The sequence below is a fragment of the Trichogramma pretiosum genome, unplaced genomic scaffold, assembly GCF_000599845.2.
Source record: "Trichogramma pretiosum strain Unisexual culture from Peru unplaced genomic scaffold, Tpre_2.0 scaffold39, whole genome shotgun sequence".
Taxonomy (NCBI): domain Eukaryota; kingdom Metazoa; phylum Arthropoda; class Insecta; order Hymenoptera; family Trichogrammatidae; genus Trichogramma; species Trichogramma pretiosum.
In genome coordinates this window covers 55,512-74,386 of record NW_019640828.1, presented here as the reverse complement: position 1 = coordinate 74,386, position 18,875 = coordinate 55,512, and the positions used below count along the sequence as shown (strand labels likewise).

General features: G+C 34.4%; 2 protein-coding genes across 2 annotated transcripts; both read left to right on the top strand.

Moving 5' to 3' along the window:
* The first annotated feature begins 744 nt into the window (after positions 1–744).
* Positions 745–5,764, top strand: LOC111694594 (zinc finger protein 84-like). Its single transcript, XM_023463321.1, has 3 exons — positions 745–794; positions 3,516–4,149; positions 5,717–5,764. The coding sequence occupies exons 1-3, from the start codon at positions 745–747 to the stop codon at positions 5,762–5,764; spliced, it is 732 nt and encodes a 243-aa protein (XP_023319089.1).
* Positions 5,765–10,406: 4,642 nt separating this feature from the next.
* LOC106659472 (transmembrane 9 superfamily member 4-like) lies at positions 10,407–17,737 on the top strand. The gene is made up of 10 exons (XM_023463320.1): positions 10,407–10,536; positions 14,988–15,156; positions 15,235–15,381; positions 15,454–15,615; positions 15,694–15,968; positions 16,043–16,261; positions 16,339–16,496; positions 16,571–16,833; positions 16,908–17,088; positions 17,161–17,737. Exons 1-10 carry the CDS (start codon positions 10,407–10,409, stop codon positions 17,398–17,400), a joined length of 1,944 nt encoding a protein of 647 aa, XP_023319088.1. The 3' UTR covers positions 17,401–17,737.
* Positions 17,738–18,875: the final 1,138 nt, after the last annotated feature.

Here is an 18,875-nt window from a genome sequence, read left to right as displayed (position 1 = left end):
AATGTCTCGACCTTATTGCAGTAATATGATTTGAATACTTCCTCAGATAATTGTGTGCAATTCATCCGTGAAATAATGAAAGCCACTTCTTTTTTTTCTCGACAATTGGAGATGGAGATATGTATATGGCCGATTCTCTGTCAACTCAACCGGTCAACATTTTTTCCCTACATCTCATATGATGAACACATTGTTTGGGATGTCAGGAATGTACAAAAAAATTTATAGAGCGATTGAGGCCTTCTATCACCCTTATTCAGAATTCCAGAGTTGGCCTTTTTCGCATTTTTCCATTATTTGTCAAAGATCGCAAATTTTTCAATAAGCTCTAACTCAGTAAAGAAAGACTCAAAAGTAAAAGTGCACAGAAGGTTTTTTGTTGGAAATCGTCGAAATTTTCAGAAAAAATGGGTTCCGAAGCGATCTGAGCACTCTAGAAGCTTCTACAATAGAAATAACAAAAAAAAACAAAAAACACTAAATCTACTCAATTATGATCCGGACTTTCCTTTCCAAAGCTATTTAAGAAGCTTCCTTAACATGTCAACTACTTCCATGTAAGTTTTTATAATGGTTTGAGCCTTGGTTTGCGCTGAAGACACTAATGTGTCGAAAAACGTGCAAAAAAAGGTCCTAAAGCAGAGTCTAGCCTTAGATCTTTACATGTTACACTTGCTAGGCAAACTCAAACCTCAAATATAAGTACAGGGGTCCCTCGTATAACGCGGGGCTTACGTTGCAAACATGTACATGTACTATCCAGCCAACAACCTTGAACAACTTGAGGAACTGTAGTATGTCTCTGGAAGTCCGAGAGATTTTTGTAATCTCCGGAGGTCCGGGAGATGTGCTCAGCGCAAGAGCTCACCAGCGAGCGGCCCGGCACCGCGGCTTATATAGCGCGACGACGCGGCTGAGAAGTGGCGCATATCACAGCGAGGCTGAGAAATGGCGCGATCCGCAGAGCTCGGGCGTGATCTGCAGTACGCGTCTATAATGGACAAAAATATTTTTCGACGAAATCGATGCTAAGTTAGAATATTAAACTGGTTGAAATATTGTTAGGAGAATGTATAAACAGATAAATCGTTTTTTCGTTTCTCGAATGTATTGCTCATGTTTAAAGTAAAAACCAATTAGTTCGAATGTTGTCATACATGACCAAACACGCCATAAACCAGAAAATCAGTTTTACTAATTATAATTCCGTGGCACCAAATTCAAGAATCTGTCGTTTAATTTAGGCGCCCAAATGAATAAAAGGGAGAAGGATTCCGAGGGAAATATCTCGGAACATAATATCAGTGAACACGACATTATTGTTTCAGATGACAAACAATACATTTGTGATATTGACCAGATGACATTTACACTGGAATCAAGCATGATAACGCAGCGAGACACAATTCATGATGAAAAAAAAAATTATGTTTGCGACAAGTGCGAAAATAAATTCGAGTTTCGGAGTCATTTGAGTAGACATCAAATATCAGAACACAAACTCCGCAATGATTTTGCATGTGACCAATGTAAAAAAATATTTGTGAAAAAATCGAGTTTGCTTATGCACCAAAAATTAGTGCACAAAAATCCCAAAGATTTCACATGTGACAAGTGCGAGAGGAAGTTTGAAAATAAATCCACTTTACTCAAGCACAAAAAAATATTCCACGAAGTTTTCAAAGATTACTTATGTGAAATGTGCGCCAAGAGATTCGGTAATAAATATAGATTACTCTCTCACATAAAAACAGTTCATGAAGATCGTAATCTTACTTGTGATGAATCAGAAAAGAAATTTGGAGGTCAAAGCAATTTAATTAAACACCAAATAAAAACATATGAGGGCCGTAAAAATTTCGTTTGCGATAAGTGCGGAAAAATATTCAGACATAAATCTAGTTTGCTCTACCACCAAAAGACAATACACGAAGGTCAGAAAGATTTCGCATGCGACAAGTGTGGAAAGAAATTTGCAAGTAAACATCATTTAATATCTCATCAAAAAACAGTCCATGAAGGTCGCAAAGATTTCGCATACGATAAGTGCGATCAGAAGTTTGGACTTGCACATCATTTGGTGTACCACCAAAAAACAGTCCACGAAGGTCGCAAAGACTACGCGTGCGACAATTGCGAAAAGAAGTTTAACCAAAAAGGGTACTTGTTTCAACATCAAATAACAGTCCACGAAGGTCTTAGAAATTTCAAATGCAACAAGTGCGAAAAGAAGTTTGGTCTAAAATGCAATCTGATTAAACACCAAAAAACATTACACGATGGGCGCAAAGATTTTAGATGCGACAAGTGTGAGAAAAAATTTCGACAAATATCGCATTTGATTAGACACACTAAAACAATACACGATGGTCGCAAAGATTATTCTTGCGATAAGTGCCAAAAGAAATTCGGGCAGAAATATAATTTGCTTGCGCACAAAAAATCAGTCCACGAAGGTTGCAAAAACTACGCATGCGATAAATGCGAGAAAAAATTTGGGAAATCAAGTAATTTGATAAATCATCAAAAGACAGTCCATGAAGGTCGCAAAGATTTTGCATGTGATAAATGTGAAAAGAAATTTGGAATAAAATCACATTTGCTCAGACACCAAATGGCAGTACATAAAGGACACAAAGTTTGAGACATAATGACATCTTCTCACATTTTTTGCGTGCGAAAATTATGCGTTCAATTAGAATAAAAAAATTTAGGTGGTTTAGAGCAATTCTATAAAGCACCAAATGACAATCCACAAAGATCATTGAGATTTTGCACACGAAAAATGTTAGAAAACGCCATGTCTCAAACTTATTAAAAAATATAAGCTTCATAATTAACAAGTACTAATATTAAATTTCACAATGTATTGGTTCTGTAAATATACTGACTCTAGTTCAGAAAAGTTTTATTGGAGTTTATTTTATTTTAAATAATTAGTTGACCTTTTTATGATAATATGATAATAATTAGATCAAATGTTTTGGCTACTTGGTTCGTGCAGGCTGTTTGGGCCAAGATCAAGCAGATTATATGGAGCTCGGACAGCAGCGGATAGAGACGGCAAATTTTGTGATGAACTGGTTCAAATATTGTCATGACATTTAAGTATAAACAGATAAATCAGTAACTCATTCCTCGAATGTATTGGTCATGTTTATAGCAAAAGCAAATTAGTTAGAATGTTGCCTTTCCCGACCAAACTATAGCCCTAATACCAGAAAATAAATTCATCATTTAATTTAGGTACAAAAAATGGATAGAACTGATAAGAAACTCGAAAAAGATGTCTCGAAAAATTATTCAAATGAAAATGACATTGTTGTTTCAAACGACAAACAATACATTTGTGATATTTGTGAAGAGGCATTTCCACTGGAATCAAGTATGATGACACACCGACACACAATTCACAATTTAGAAAAAACTTACTTATGTGACAAGTGCGAGAAGAAATTTGAGTTCCGAAGTCACTTGAATCGACACCAAATATCAGAACACAAAGGCCGTAATAATTTTGCATGTGACCAATGTGAGAAGAAATTTGTGAAAAAATTGAGTTTACTTACGCACCAAAAATTAGTACATAAAGATTTCACGTGTAAAAAGTGCGATAGGAAATTTGAAAATAAATCAAGTTTATTCAAGCACAAAAAAATATTCCACGAAGTTTACAAAAATTATTTATGTGAAATGTGCGCCAAGAGATTTGATACTAAACCCAGTTTGCTCTTGCACTTAAAGGCAGTTCACGAGGTTCCAAAAGATTTCACCTACGATGAGAGCAAGAAGAAATTAGGGGATCAAAGCAATTTAATTAAAAACCAAAAAATAACTCATGATTTCGCATGCAACAAGTGCGGGGAGAAATTCGGTCAAAACTCGCAATTGCTCTATCACCAAAAGACAGTACACACAGGTCCAAAAGATTACGCATGTGACAAGCGTGAAAAAAAATTTGCACAAAAAACGAGTTTTCTCTACCATCAAACGTCAGTACACGAAAGTCACAAAGGTTACGCATGCGAAAAATGCGAAAAAAAATGTAGACTTAAGTCTAATTTGTTCAAACACCAAAGGACAGTACACGAACGTCGCAAGGATTTTGCATGTGATAAGTGTGAGAAGAAATTTATAAGCAATTCAGATGTATTTAAGCACCAAAAGACAGTCCACGAAGGTCGCAAAGATTACGTATGTGACGAATGCAAGAAAAAATTTGGACTTAAACAAAATTTGCTAATGCACAAAAAAACAGTACACGAAGGTCGCAAAGACTACAAATGTGAAAAATGCGAGAAAAAATTTGGACAAAAATCGCATTTGCTTCGACACACAAAAACATTACACGATGGGTGCAAAGATTTTAGATGCGACGAATGTGAGAAAAAATTTGCACGAAAATCCTATATGCTTTTGCACCGAAAAATAATGCACGAAGGTCGCAGAGATTTCACATGTGATAAGTGTGAACAAAAATTTGGAGAAAAATCGAAATTGATCTCTCACCAGAGGACTGTACACGAAGGTCGCAAAGATTATACATGCGATCAATGTGAAAAAAAATTTGGGGCTCAAAGCAAATTAATAACACACCAAAAGATCGTGCACGAAGGTCACAAAGATTACGCGTGCGACAAGTGCGAGAAAAAATTTGGAGAAAAGAGTTATTTGCTGAAACATCAAAAGATAGTACACGAAGGTCGCAAAGATTTTGCATGTGACAAGTGCGGAAAAAATTTTGGACAAAAATCGAATTTGCTCAGACACCAAATGACAGTACATAAAGGACGCAAAGTTTGAGACATGACTTAAATTTTTCGTGCCTGAAAATTATGCATGCAATAACAATAAATGAAAAGAAATATTAGAAAAAGTCATGTTTCACACTTATTGAAAAATATAAGCTTCTTAATTAGCAAGTACTAACAGTAAATTTTACAATTTATTGGTTTCTCGAAATATACTGGCTCTAGTTCAGAAAAGTTTTATTGGAGCTAATTTTTTTTTTTTAAATAATTAGATGACCTTACTGCATAATAATTTCGTTTTTTGTAATGGTTTATTTTGCCACTGAGTCTGAAATCTTTCAAACGATTTTTCACATAATCGATAATAAGCGCAATCGCATTAAATTTCACGTTCGATGACAACCCATTATTTCTGAGTAATTTATTGCTTATAGGAATATTTCGAATTTTTTATGTAGTCAACATTTTTATCAGTAAAATAATGAAAAGCGTTGGTTTTTTGTCTTGACAATTGTAATTATAAATAGATACTTGTATGAATTTTTTTTTGAAATTTAAAATAAATTGTGTCAGTATGATTGATTTTTACCTAACATGTATCTACTATCGTTACACCTTTGTTTAATGTCATAGTTTTATCAGAAAACTGTTACTCAGTTTTAGAAGGTTGATAGAATTTCTCTGAGAAATCATCATTAATTTGAAATTTGAAACTGATTTAAATATTATAAGGAGATTGTATAAACAGATAAATTAATTGTAAACAATATGATCATAAATAATTTTGATGTCGTTCCACGAAAACTCATCATGTTCTCGTTCATAGTAAAAACAAATCAGTTTGAAAGTTATCTCTCTCAATGTAACTATCAATCATTCAGGCACCAAAATGAATAAAAGTGAGAATAAATCAGAGGAAGATGTCTCGAAGAATAGTTGGAGTGAACATGGCATCTTTGTTTTAGACGGCAAACAATACATTTGTGATGTTTGTCAGGAGGCATTTACACTAGAATCAAGTTTGATGGCACACCGAAAAACAATTCACAACGAACGAAAAGATTTCGCATGTGATAAGTGTGAAAATAAATTCGAGTTTCGGAGTCATTTGAGTAGACATCAAATATCAGAACACAAAAGCCACAAAGATTTTGCATGTGACCAATGTAAAAAGAAATTTGTGAAAAAAACGAGTTTGCTTATGCACCAAAAATTAGTGCACAAAAATCCCAAAGATTTCACATGTGACAAGTGCGAGAGGAAGTTTGAAAACAAATCAGCGTTACTCAAGCACAAAAAAATATTCCACGAAGTTTTTAAAGATTACTTGTGTGAAATGTGCGCGAAGAGATTTGGAAATAAACAGAGTTTGCTCTTTCACATAAAGCAAATTCACGAGCGTCGCAAGGATTCCACCTACAATGAGAGCAAGAAGAAATTAGGGAATCAAAGCAATATAAGTAAACACCAAAAAACAATTAATGTTTTCGGATGCGACAAGTGTGGGAAAAAATTTGCAAGTAAATGTGATTTAATATCTCATCAAAAAACGGACCATGAAGGTCGCAAAGATTTCACGTGTGACAAGTGTGAAAAGAAATTTACACAAAAACACAGTTTGCTCTACCACCAAATGACAGTCCATGAAGGTCGGAAAGATTTCGGATGCGACAAATGCGAGAAAAAATTTGGTCAGAAATCATATTTGGTTCTACACAAAACGGCAGTACACGAAGGTCGCAAAGATTATCTATGCGAAAAGTGTGAGAAGACATTTTTTGATGCAAGTTCTTTGATTAGGCATCGAAAAACCGTCCACGAAGGTCGCAAATACTACTCATGTGACAAGTGCGAAAAGAAATTTACACAAAACAGTAATTTGCTTTTCCACCAGAGGACGATACACAAAGGTTGCAAAGATTATGCGTGTGACAAGTGTGAGAAGAAATTTAAACATAGAACGAGTTTGCTCTTCCATCAAACGTTAGTACACGAAAGTCGGAAAGGTTACGCATGCGAAAAATGTAAGAAAAAATTTGGTCAAAAATCAGATTTGGTTAGACACCAAACGAAAGTACACGAAGGCCACAAAAATTTTGCGTGCGACAAGTGCGAGAATAAATTTGGTCAGGCAAGCAGTTTGATCAGGCACCGAAAAACCGTCCACGAAGGTCGTAGGGATTACTCATGCGACAGGTGCGATAAAAAATTTGGATATAAAAATTATTTACTCTACCACCAAAGGACCGTCCATGAAGGTCGGAAAGATTTCGGATGCGACAAATGCGAGAAAAATTTTGGAAGTAAAAAAAGTTTGTTCTTGCATATAAGAACAATTCATGAAGGTCGAAAAGATCACGCTTGTGATAAGTGCGAGAAAAAATTTACACAAAAACCGAGTTTGCTCTACCACCTAATGGCAGTTCACGAAAATCGCAAAGACTATGCATGAGACAAATGGGGGAAAAAATTTGGTAAAAAATCAGATTTGGTTGTACATCAAATGGCGGTACATAAAGAAAGAAAAGATGATGTATCGTGTTAGTTTGAAAAGAAATGCGTAGATCAAAGCAACGCGATGCGAATAATGTGAGAAGACGTCATGTTTCAAACTTTTAGTAAATTCTTCGAGTACATTTTAGAAAATATTGACTCCAACTTATTATGGATCGAGTTCAGAAAAGTTTTATAAGAGCTCATTCCATTTTACACAGTTACGCAATCTAAATGCTTATAGACAATCTATATCATGATAATATTTTTTTAAATGTATTAAATTTCATAATTATAAATAATGATTAAATATAAATAACTTATTCTTTACAAGAACAGCTCGAACTTATTGAATTCACATGCTTTGAATAGTTTTTCAGAGAATAATCAGTGAAATATTGAAATGAAAATAAATATATATATTTTAATAGATATTACTATGAATTATTTTTTAAAATTTCAATAAAAAACCGTGCTTATACGATTAAGTCTAACCCTATTTCAACTGTCATTACACCTTTGTTCATTGTTTCTACCTGCCACGGTTTATACTTTATTTTTTCATTAGGCACCTATAATTACTACTATCAATGAATTTTTTGGCTACTTCATTCCTGCAGACTGTTCAGGCCATGAAAAAGCTGATTACATTGCGTCGATGGCATAGAAACCAAGCCATGGCGTGACGATAGCAGTGGCCTGGGACGGCAAATTATGAAACGAATAATCATACAATTTTTAGAATTTATAATTTAATGCATGAGTATGTATGGACTCGATGTAACAAGTATTATTTTGGAGTATTGATTTTAAACTAGTTCAAATATTGTGAAGATACTCTACTCAACAAACTTATCGAAACAAAAAATTCCAACGAAACATTGTCAATTTTCAAAAAAAAATCTTCTCGATAAGCTTAATATAGACCAAGATAGAAGCATTAGAAAATTGACAAAATTTTTTCGATGAAATTTTTCATTGAGTAGCTGCGTATAAACAAATAAATCGTTAATTTGTTCCTCGAATCGATCGGTCATGTTTATAGGAAAAACGAATTAGTTTGAATATTGTCTTTCCCGGTGATACCCGTAATAACATCGAAAGATAAATTTTACTCATTGAATTTCTGTAATACAAAATAGGTTCCATCGTTCAATTCAGATACCAAAATGAATAAAAGTGAGAAAAAATCCGAAGAACATGTATCGGAAAAAATTGTCAGTGAACGCAAAAAATATATTTGTGACAGGTGCGAGAAAAAATTTGTAAAAAAAAGGAATTTGTTTACGCATCAAAAATTGGCACACAAAGATCGCAAAGATTTCTCATGCAACAAGTGCGAGAGAAAATTTGAAAACAAATCAACGTTACTCAAGCACAAAAAAATATTCCACGAAGCTTTCAAAAATTATTTATGTGAAATGTGCGCCAAAAGATTTGATACTAAACCCAGTTTGCTCTTGCACTTAAAGGCAGCACACAAGGTTCCAAAAGATTTCACCTACGATAATTTAATTAAGCACCAAAAAATAACTCATGATTTCGCATGCGACATGTGCGAAAAGAAATTTGGACAAAAATCAAGTTTGCTCTGCCACCAAAAAACAGTCCACGAAGGTCGAAAAGATTATGCATGCGAAAAATGCGAGAAGAAATTCGGACAAAAATCTGATTTGTTGAAGCACAAAAAAACAGTACACGAAGGTCGCAAAGACTACAAATGTGAAAAATGCGAGAAAAAATTTGGACAAATATCGCATTTGCTTAGACACACAAAAACATTACACGATGGTCGCAAAGATTTTAGATGCGACAAATGTGGAAAAAAATTTGCACGAAAATCCTGTATGCTTTTGCACCAAAGAATAACACACGAAGGTCGCAGAGATTTCGCATGTGATAAGTGTGAACGAAAATTTGGAGAAAAATCGAAATTGATCTTTCACCAGAGGACTGTACACGAAGGTCGAAAAGATTACCTGTGCGATAAATGCGAAAAAAAATTCGGATATAAATCAGATTTGTTAAAGCACCAAAGGACAGTGCACAAAGGTCGCAAAGATTACGCATGCGAACATTGCGAGAAAAAATTTGGACTTAAACATAATTTGCTCGAGCACCAAAAGATAGTACACGAAGGTCGCAAAGATTTTGCATGTGACAAGTGCGAAAAAAATTTTGGACGAAAATCGAACTTGCTCAGACACCAAATGGCAGTACATAAAGGACGCAAAGTTTGAGACATGACGTCTTTTCACATTTTTCGTGTGAAATCTGTGTATGTGCAACTTTTTATAGCACCAAACTAAAATCTACGGAGATCATTAAGATTTCACACACTAATAATGTTAGAAAACGTCATGTTTCAAACTTATGGAAAAATATAAGCTTTCTTGATTAGCAAGTATGGTTTGGGTACATTTTCACTAATAGTAAATGTTACAATTTATTGTTACTCGAAATGTACTGGTTGGAGTCAGAAAAATTTTATTGGAGCAAGTTTTATTTTTAGTAATAAGGAGACCTAATTATAATTATGTTACAATCATTTTTTTGTAATAGTTTGCTTTGTAATTTGAGTGCAAAATCTTTCAAACGATTTTTCTCATGATCGATAATATCCGCAATTGCATCTAATTACAAGTCCAATAACAACCCAGTTTTGGTGAGTAATTCTTATTATTGAAATAATAAAAAGCCCTGATTTTTGTCTTGACAATTGTAATTGTATAATAGATACTTATATAGATATTTTTTGTAAAATTTTAATAAAAAATCGTGCCAATACGATTAAGTTTATCCTTATGTCAACTATCATTACACCTTCGTTTGCTGCCACGGTTTATACTTTTTATTTTAATCAGGCGACTACTAATTACTACTCCCGGTGAACTTTTTGGCTACTTGGTTCCTGCAGGCTGTTTTGGCCAAGATCAAGCTGATTATATGGAGAGCGGAAAACAACGGTAGGGATGGCAAATTTTGTGATGAACTGGTTCAAATATTGTTTTTAGAAAGTATAAACAGATAAATCAGTAACTTATTCCTCGAACGTATCAGTCATGTTTGTAGCAAAAGCAAATTAGTTTGAATGTTGTCTTTCCCGACCATACTAGCCATAATACCAGAAAATAAATTCATCATTCCTTTTAGGTACCAAAAATGGATAGAACTGATAAAAAACTCGAGAAAGATGTCTCGAAAAATTATTCAAATGAACATGACATTGTTGTTTCAAACAACGAACAATACATTTGTGATATTTGTGAAGAGGCATTTCCACTGGAATCAAGTATGATGACACACCGACACACAATTCACAATTTAGAAAAAACTTACTTATGTGACAAGTGCGAGAAGAAATTTGAGTTCCGAAGTCACTTGAATCGACACCAAATATCAGAACACAAAGGCCGTAATAATTTTGCATGTGACCAATGTGAGAAGAAATTTGTGAAAAAATTGAGTTTACTTACGCACCAAAAATTAGTACATAAAGATTTCACGTGTAAAAAGTGCGATAGGAAATTTGAAAACAAATCAACGTTACTCAAGCACAAAAAAATATTTCACGAAGTTTTCAAAGACTTTTTATGTGAAAAGTGCGCGAAGAGATTTGGTAATAAACATAGTTTGCTCTTGCACTTAAAGGCAGCACACGAGGTGCCAAAAGATTTCACCAACGATAATTTAATTAAGCACCAAAAAATAATTCATGATTTCGCATGCGATAGGTGTGGGAAGAAATTTGGAAATAAACATAATTTAATACTTCATCAACAAAGAGGACATGAAGGTCGCAAAGATTATGCATGTGACGAATGCGAGAAGAAATTTGGACTTGAACGTCATTTGCTACGGCACAAAAAAACAGTACACGAAGGTCGCAAAGACTACAAATGTGAAAAATGCGAGAAAAAATGTAAACTTAAGTCTAATTTGTTTAAACACCAAAAGATAGTACATGAACGTCGCAAAGACTACGCGTGCGAAAAGTGCGAAAAGAAATTTGGGTTTAAAAGCAAGTTGATCATACACCAAAAAACAGTCCACGAAGGTCGCAAAGATTACGTATGTGACGAATGCGAGAAGAAATTTGGATTTAAACAAAATTTGTTAAAGCACAAAAAAACAGTACACGAAGGTCGCAAAGACTACAAATGTGAAAAATGTGACAAAAAATTTGGACAAATATCTCATTTGCTTCGACACACAAAAACATCACACGATGGTCTCAAAGATTTTAGATGCGACATATGTGAAAAAAAATTTGCACGAAAATCCTATGTGCTTATGCACCAAAAAATAATGCACGAAGGTCGCAAAGAATTCGCATGTGATAAGTGTGTACAGAAATTTGGAGAAAAATCGAAATGGATCTTTCACCAGAGGACTGTGCACGAAGGTCGAAAAGGTTATTCATGTGACAATTGCGAGAAGAAATTCCTATGGAAATCGACTTTGCTCCTACACCAAAAAACAGTTCATGAAAGTTCCAAAGATTATGCATGCAGCAAATGCGAGAAGAAATTTGGACAAAAAGGTCATGTGCTTTTTCACCACAAGATAGTACACGAAGGTCGCAAAGATTTTGCATGTGACAAGTGCGAGAAGAAATTTGGACTAAAATTGAATTTGCTCAGACACCAAATGACAGTACATAAAGGACGCATAGTTTGAGACATGACTCAAATTTTTCGTGCCTGAAAATTATGCATGCAATAACAATGAAAAGAAATGTTAGAATAAGTCATGTTTCACACTTTTTGAAAAATATAAGCTTTTTAATTAGCACATACTAATGGTAAATTTTACAATTTATTGGTTTCTCGAAATATACTGGCTCTAGTTCATAAAAGTTTTATTGAAACTAATTTTTTTTAAATAATTAGATGACCTTACTGCATAATAATTTCGTTTTTTGTAATGGTTTATTTTGCCACTGAGTCTGACATCTTTCAAACGATTTTTCACATAATCGATAATAAGCGCAATCGCATTAAATTTCACGTTCGATGACAATCCATTATTTGTGAGTAATTTATTGTTCATACCAATGTCTCGAATTGTTTTGCAGTCATATGCTTCTAGCGTTCCTGAGAAAATTTTTTTCAGTGAAATAATGAAAAGCGCTGATTTTTGCGTTGTCAATTTTTATTATAAATAGATACTTCTATGGATGTTTTTTTTAAATTTCTAATAAATTGTGTCAATATGATTTATTTTCACCTAATATGTATCTACTATCGTTACACCTTTGTTTACGGTAGCAATTGGTGCTTTGTTTTACCAGAGAACTGTTACTTACTACTCTCTTCGCATTTTTTGGCTATTGCAACGATCACCCAGTTGAAAAAAATTGCATGGATATCCACGTGGAAATCCACGAGGATTAGTAATCCTCGTGGACCATACAGGGATTCCATGTGGATCGTACAGGGATTCCACGTGGATCATACAGGGATTCCTCGTGGATCGATCATGGGCTGAAAAAAATGCAATCACCACGGATATTCTACTGATCAACGCTGATTTTTTTTCAATCCTCGTGGATGTGGAACTTGTTCGCGAGCACGCGCTCAAAACATCCACGAGGATTCGCGGCGAATCACCACGGATTTTCGACTAATCCACGTTGATTTTTTTTCAATCCTCGTGGATGTGGAACTTGTTCGCGAGCATGCGCTCAAAACATCCACGAGGATTTGCGACGAATCACCACGGATTTTCGACTGATCCACGCTGATTTTTTTTCAATCCTCGTAGCTGTGGAACTTGTTCGCGAGCACGCGCTCGAAAATCAACGAGGATTTGCGCAAAAATCCCCGTGGATCGATCGAAAATCAACGAGGATTTCCGTGCAAATCCCCGTGGTTTACGTACGTGGACTCTTTATATGATCCATGTTCGATCCACGTGGAATCAATGTCCCATCCTCAAGGAATCCCTGTATGATCCACGTGGATATCCACGCAATTTTTTTCAACTGGGCAGCCTCAAATTTTATTCACGCCTTGCTTGAAAATATGAATAGGACAAGCGGTTAGTTGATTATTGGCCCTTAAATAAAACCGCACCTAATGTTTGGGAACCTTGAATTGATGACAGATGCACTAGTCAACGATTTTTCATAAATTTGCCAATAGATACTGATCATTTCTGCCAAGAGAGACGTGATCGGTAGTAACTAATAATTTAATAATGGTTTCTTCAGTAAAAAATTATTGTTCAAATCAATAAGTATTTTCTATATCCTTTAAAATTATAAGAAGCCTTCGTAATAGATAAATTCTCTTTCTTAGTACTTTTATCAATCTAGTATCTTATTTTACTCAATATAATTCTTTGAGTTGTCAAAAATCAAAAACTTTAGACAATAAAAAGAGCTTCTCCGTAGTTGACTGTGTTTAATCGGTTGACGCTAAATAATCGATGCTCAATTGTTTGCATTGTTCTACCATTCAATAAATTTAAAAAAAAAGACATGAGTATTTTTGTTAATCAATCAACTCTGCGGTGAGATTTTATTTTCTTTTACATCCTTTCTAGTTTTATATAAAAAAAATATAAGATTTATTCCTTCTAATGATGAAAAAACCCTTTGGGCTCTAAAAATTCAACTGTAAGTGAGATAATAGATCGGCTTACCGAGGAGCGCGTGTCGCACTCCATCTGGCAACTTATACCTGTCGACACGCTCTTCTCATGCTCAAAAAATCACGCTAATTTTTTTTTCGCTCTCATTTGATTTTGATGAGAGATTTAAAAAACTGACAAGTCCATCAGATTTCTTGGGAAAAATCCTATCGACGAGAACAACATTATGAAATTGAGAATCACGAAAAAAGGTCTAACGCCAAATTTTATCGACGCGCAATTTATTTTAAGGTATGACACCTCGCTATGTTGGACTAATTTCAAAATTCTTCCTTTTTTGACATTTTCAATTTCGATCCGCCATTGAACAGCTGAAAATTTCCCTTTTAAACTATAATCACACGAAAAAGCTGACCATCGAATATTCAAAATCGTGGTACATAATAAAACTTTTTCAAAAGATTGTATTGGGGCAACTATGAAAGTCGAATCCTACTAATTTGGATCTAACTTCAAAACCTGTCCTTTTTCTCGCTTTTGAAGCTTTCAATTTCATTCCATCATCGATCGATTAATTATACGTTTTTCTATGCGATGAGGAAGAGAAAAAATTTTCGAGTTTGGATTGGCTCACATCGTCGTAAATAAATTTTCAATACTTTCAATAATTTTTTCTGAAGCCCTCGAGTATTCAAAAAATTTGAAAAAATTCAACGTTATTGGGATTGAATTTTTTCAGATTTTTATAGTATAAAATAACTTGAGAATCAGTAAATCACTTTGTACGGATGTGTTATATATAACGTACGGCAAAAGCAAGTCCAGATCGGTGACAGGTGGCACGTAAACGTGGCGCAACTTACAAGAGTGTATTTCGTTGGATTTGACTATTTTCAAAATAAGTGTGTAGAGTAGCGAGACAACCGAACGTCGTTGCGTCCGTTAAAATGGTAAGATATGCGTTCTGCTGATTTATGCACTTGTTTTGCTATGAACTTTTAATTTTTACGCACCATTGTCACTGGTGCACCATCAAAAATAAATAACATATTACTAATCGGTTGTAGAATAAACTACAATGGAAATGGGCTGCAGCGGTCCTGGTATTGCTTTTTATCGAGGTTCAATCATACTATGCCCCAGCAGGCCCTGTGGACTTCAAAAAAGGCCAGAAAATAGATGTGGAAGCCGCCAAAATGTATAGTTCTCGTACACAACTATCTTACGAATATTATTCGCTACCTTTTTGTTTGCCCAAAAATGGAACCTTATCTTATAAAACTCAAAGTTTAGGGGAAATTTTAAGCGGTGATAGGTGAATTTTTGAAATGTTGTATCTTTTATAGTACAATCACTATTTACAGTAATTGTCATGTTTATTGAAATATTTCAGAGTCGTTAAAACGCCTTATGAAGTTGAAATGGCGCAAAATATATCTTGCAAACTCCTTTGTGATGATATAATAGAACCCATATTTTGGAAAGAAAGTTATTCTTCACTTGTCATTGAACGAATACAACAAGAATACATTGTTCGTTTGTAAGACATTTAAAGCTTTTTTATGAGAGTAAAAAAGTGCACTCAATTTAATATATTTTTCTTATGTTAAAGATTGATTGATGATGTCACAGCAGCAAATTTATATAAAAAAGATAAAGTAGATGAAATGATTTATATGCAACCTGGTTATTATCTAGGTGGTATTGATGAGAAAAATAGGGTGTATATCAACAATTATTTGAAACTAATAATATTCTACCATAAACATGGAGAGTAAGTTTGACAAATTTCTAAAATACTATCTTGTCAAACATTTTTATCATTCTTGCATTACTGCATTACTTTTTTTAGGAATGAATTTAGAATAGATGGTTCAGTGGTGGAAGCTTTGTCAGTAGATTATAAACAAGTAAGCTATGATAGCGTTACTTGTAACATTACACCACAAGCTAGTCCACAATTCATCAATCCAAATGGAACTGAAATTCTATTTTTCTATTCTGTTCAATGGGTGGAAAAATCTAATATTGATTGGGCTAATAGAAATATGTATGCTGTGCAATATCATTTAGATAGACTTTGGTTCAGGACAATCTGTCTAATATTAGTTATAATTTTTTATTCTGGTAAGTTAATTCTTTGAAAATTATACAATATGTTATTCTAATATAGTAGAATGGAATATAATATTACTTTCTAGTACTCGCATATTTATTATATAACAAGGCAATAAAAAAAGTCAAAGCTAGGAATGATGTTGGTAATAGTGATAGGATTGCAAAATCAGAAGGAGCTGAAGAAAAAACCGGATGCAACCTTGTTTATGCAGATGTATTTAGACCTCCTACTAACTCTTGTCTTTTTGCTGCTTTTATTGGCAGTGGCATTCAAGTGTTTTTTATGACGTTTATTACTGTCCGTAAGTTGACTTATTTACTGTATTTATAAATATTCTTTTATGAAACTATTTACAATTTAATAAATCTTATTATATAGTTTTTACCATGCTTGAAAGGTTTTCATCATCTAGTAGAGGAGCTGTAGGAACTTGTGCAATTTATTCTTTTAGTTTCTCTGGACTAGTAGCTGGATATATTTCAGGTAGATTATATAAGACAATGCAAGGGAAAGAGTGGAAGAAAGCAGCTTTTCTGGTAATTTCTTTTGTGTACTATTCATTCAATTCTATGAAGTATATCAGTATTTACATTTTACATGCAATTTATAGACTGCAACTTTATATCCTGGCATAGTATTTGAAACGTATTTTTCCCTTAGCTTTTTTTTGAGGGAAAAGCATAGTTCAGATGCTATTCCTTTTTCTACAATGATTTCATTGCTTGGAATTTGGTTTGGTATTTCCTTACCATTAGTTTTCTTGGGTTACTTCTTTGGGTATCGTAAACCAAATATTACTCATACTGTTACAACTAAGCAGAAGCCAGAAAAAATTCCTGATCAAGTATGGCACTTAAATTGTATAAGAAAGTAGTAAGTTTGACAAATCACTAATTTTTTTACTATTTATTCATTATATTTTAAAAGAAACTTTCTGTCTTTAATAGTCTGTTGACAGGGATATTACCTTTTGGAGTAGTTTTCAATGATTTGTTTTACATTTCTGCTGCACTATGGCAAAACTATTTATACATCTTCACAGGATTTATACTCGTAGTTTTTATCTTATTTGTAATATCTTGTTTTAATGCTTCTACTATTATGGTTTACGCCATGTTAAAGGAAAAAGTAAGTATCTCAATTGTCTTAACAATTGATTTGATGAATTCATAATTCATTTTAAACAATTTTTTATTTCAGGATTATAGATCGTGGTGGGGAAGTTTCATGCTTGGTGGAGTATCAGCTGCACACATTCAGATATATTCAATACATTATTTCTTTGCAAAATTAAATATAACAGAGCTAGCTCCAACTTTGATATATTTTGGTTACATGGGCCTAATAACTATTACATTTTGGTTGTTGACTGGAACCATTTGTTTCTTTGTTACCTATTTGTTTATTAGAAAAATGTATGCAGTTGCTAAATTAGAATAACTGTCACATGTATGGTGTAATAGTTTTTGAATCTCAACTAATAGCTATTGAGTTGCCATCACACTGTCTAGCAGACTCGTAACATCTTTTTCTTTGTATATGGATGCAAGCAACACAATGCATACAATGCATGCATACATTTTCTCTTGATACAAAGTAAGCACACAGATAATATCACAGTCATAAAAAAATTATTGCATCACAATGACAATCATATACCATGCACAACTACTTCTAGTACCTTATAAGGTAGTGTTAAATAATTTTTGTATTTTTGTGTCCATCTATAAATTGTTAAATATCACTCATTACCATCACTCATAATATGACAGTAGTATCGACACTTACTTATTCTTAATAGCAAGATAAAATAGAGTACGACCACTGCTATCCCTCATTACGGGAAGCGTTGGTGTCTTATCAATCATGATTTCTACAATTTCATCAAATGATTTGCCTTCATTTCCACTTTCATTTTTGATATTATCCAATAAAATGTGGGCAGCAGTGTTGTTCCACATATTCGTAGCATCATACGACTCGAAACAAGATAATAAAATCAGGACTACCTCCTTCAACTTGGGTTGAAGTATCCATGGGTAATTTATTTCTTTTTTGCTGCTACAAGGTTGACATCTGCACCATTATCCAAACGAAACTGTACCATTTTCATGTTTCTACTTTGAGCAGCGAGATACAAGGGTTTTTGGCCCAATTTATCTTGAGTATCAATGGGCTTAAAAGAAGGCGCTCTAATTATTCAATAAAATTCAAGTTTGCAACAACGCCTACATAACACAAAATTATCAGTGACTGAATTCAATATGAATGAAGATATGTAAAACGTATCGACTGAAGCACATTAAAGACTGGATGCAAAACGTGCAGAACGCGTATACTCGTTCGAAATTGACCAACGGAAAAGATATCGCTATAGAAATTCAAACTGCCGCCAACACGGACACGTGCAGCTCTTATCGCTGATTCGACTCGTCTACGGCCGAGCTGCTGTGCGTCGAGGCGTCTGCTACGGCTCGATAGCTGTCACACGCAGGCACAACAAGTGAAACGATTACCGAAGTGACTGTACACGGTTATTCTACGTGCAGCGAAAAATGTTGCCCAACATCAACAAGCTCAGCATCAACGACTCGGAGGAGCCTACGAAGAGTTTTCGAGACGATCAGCAGCCGCAGCCCGACATCAGCAAGCTCAGCATCAACGAACGGCCTCCGGAGGAGCAGCAGCCGCAGCTGCAGCTCTGTTGTCACGTGCTCGAATATTTCGTTGCCTACAAAAAGAAACGCGACTGTGCCGCGTTCGAGTCACTGTTGTCCCTCTGCGACAGGTGCCTCCCCAGGTTGAATGCGGACGACCTCGTCGACGAGAACGGCAACACGGTGTTCCACGCTCTGCTGGGTGGCGGGACGCGACCTATGGACGACGACGCGGTCTGCCTGCGAATCATCAGACGT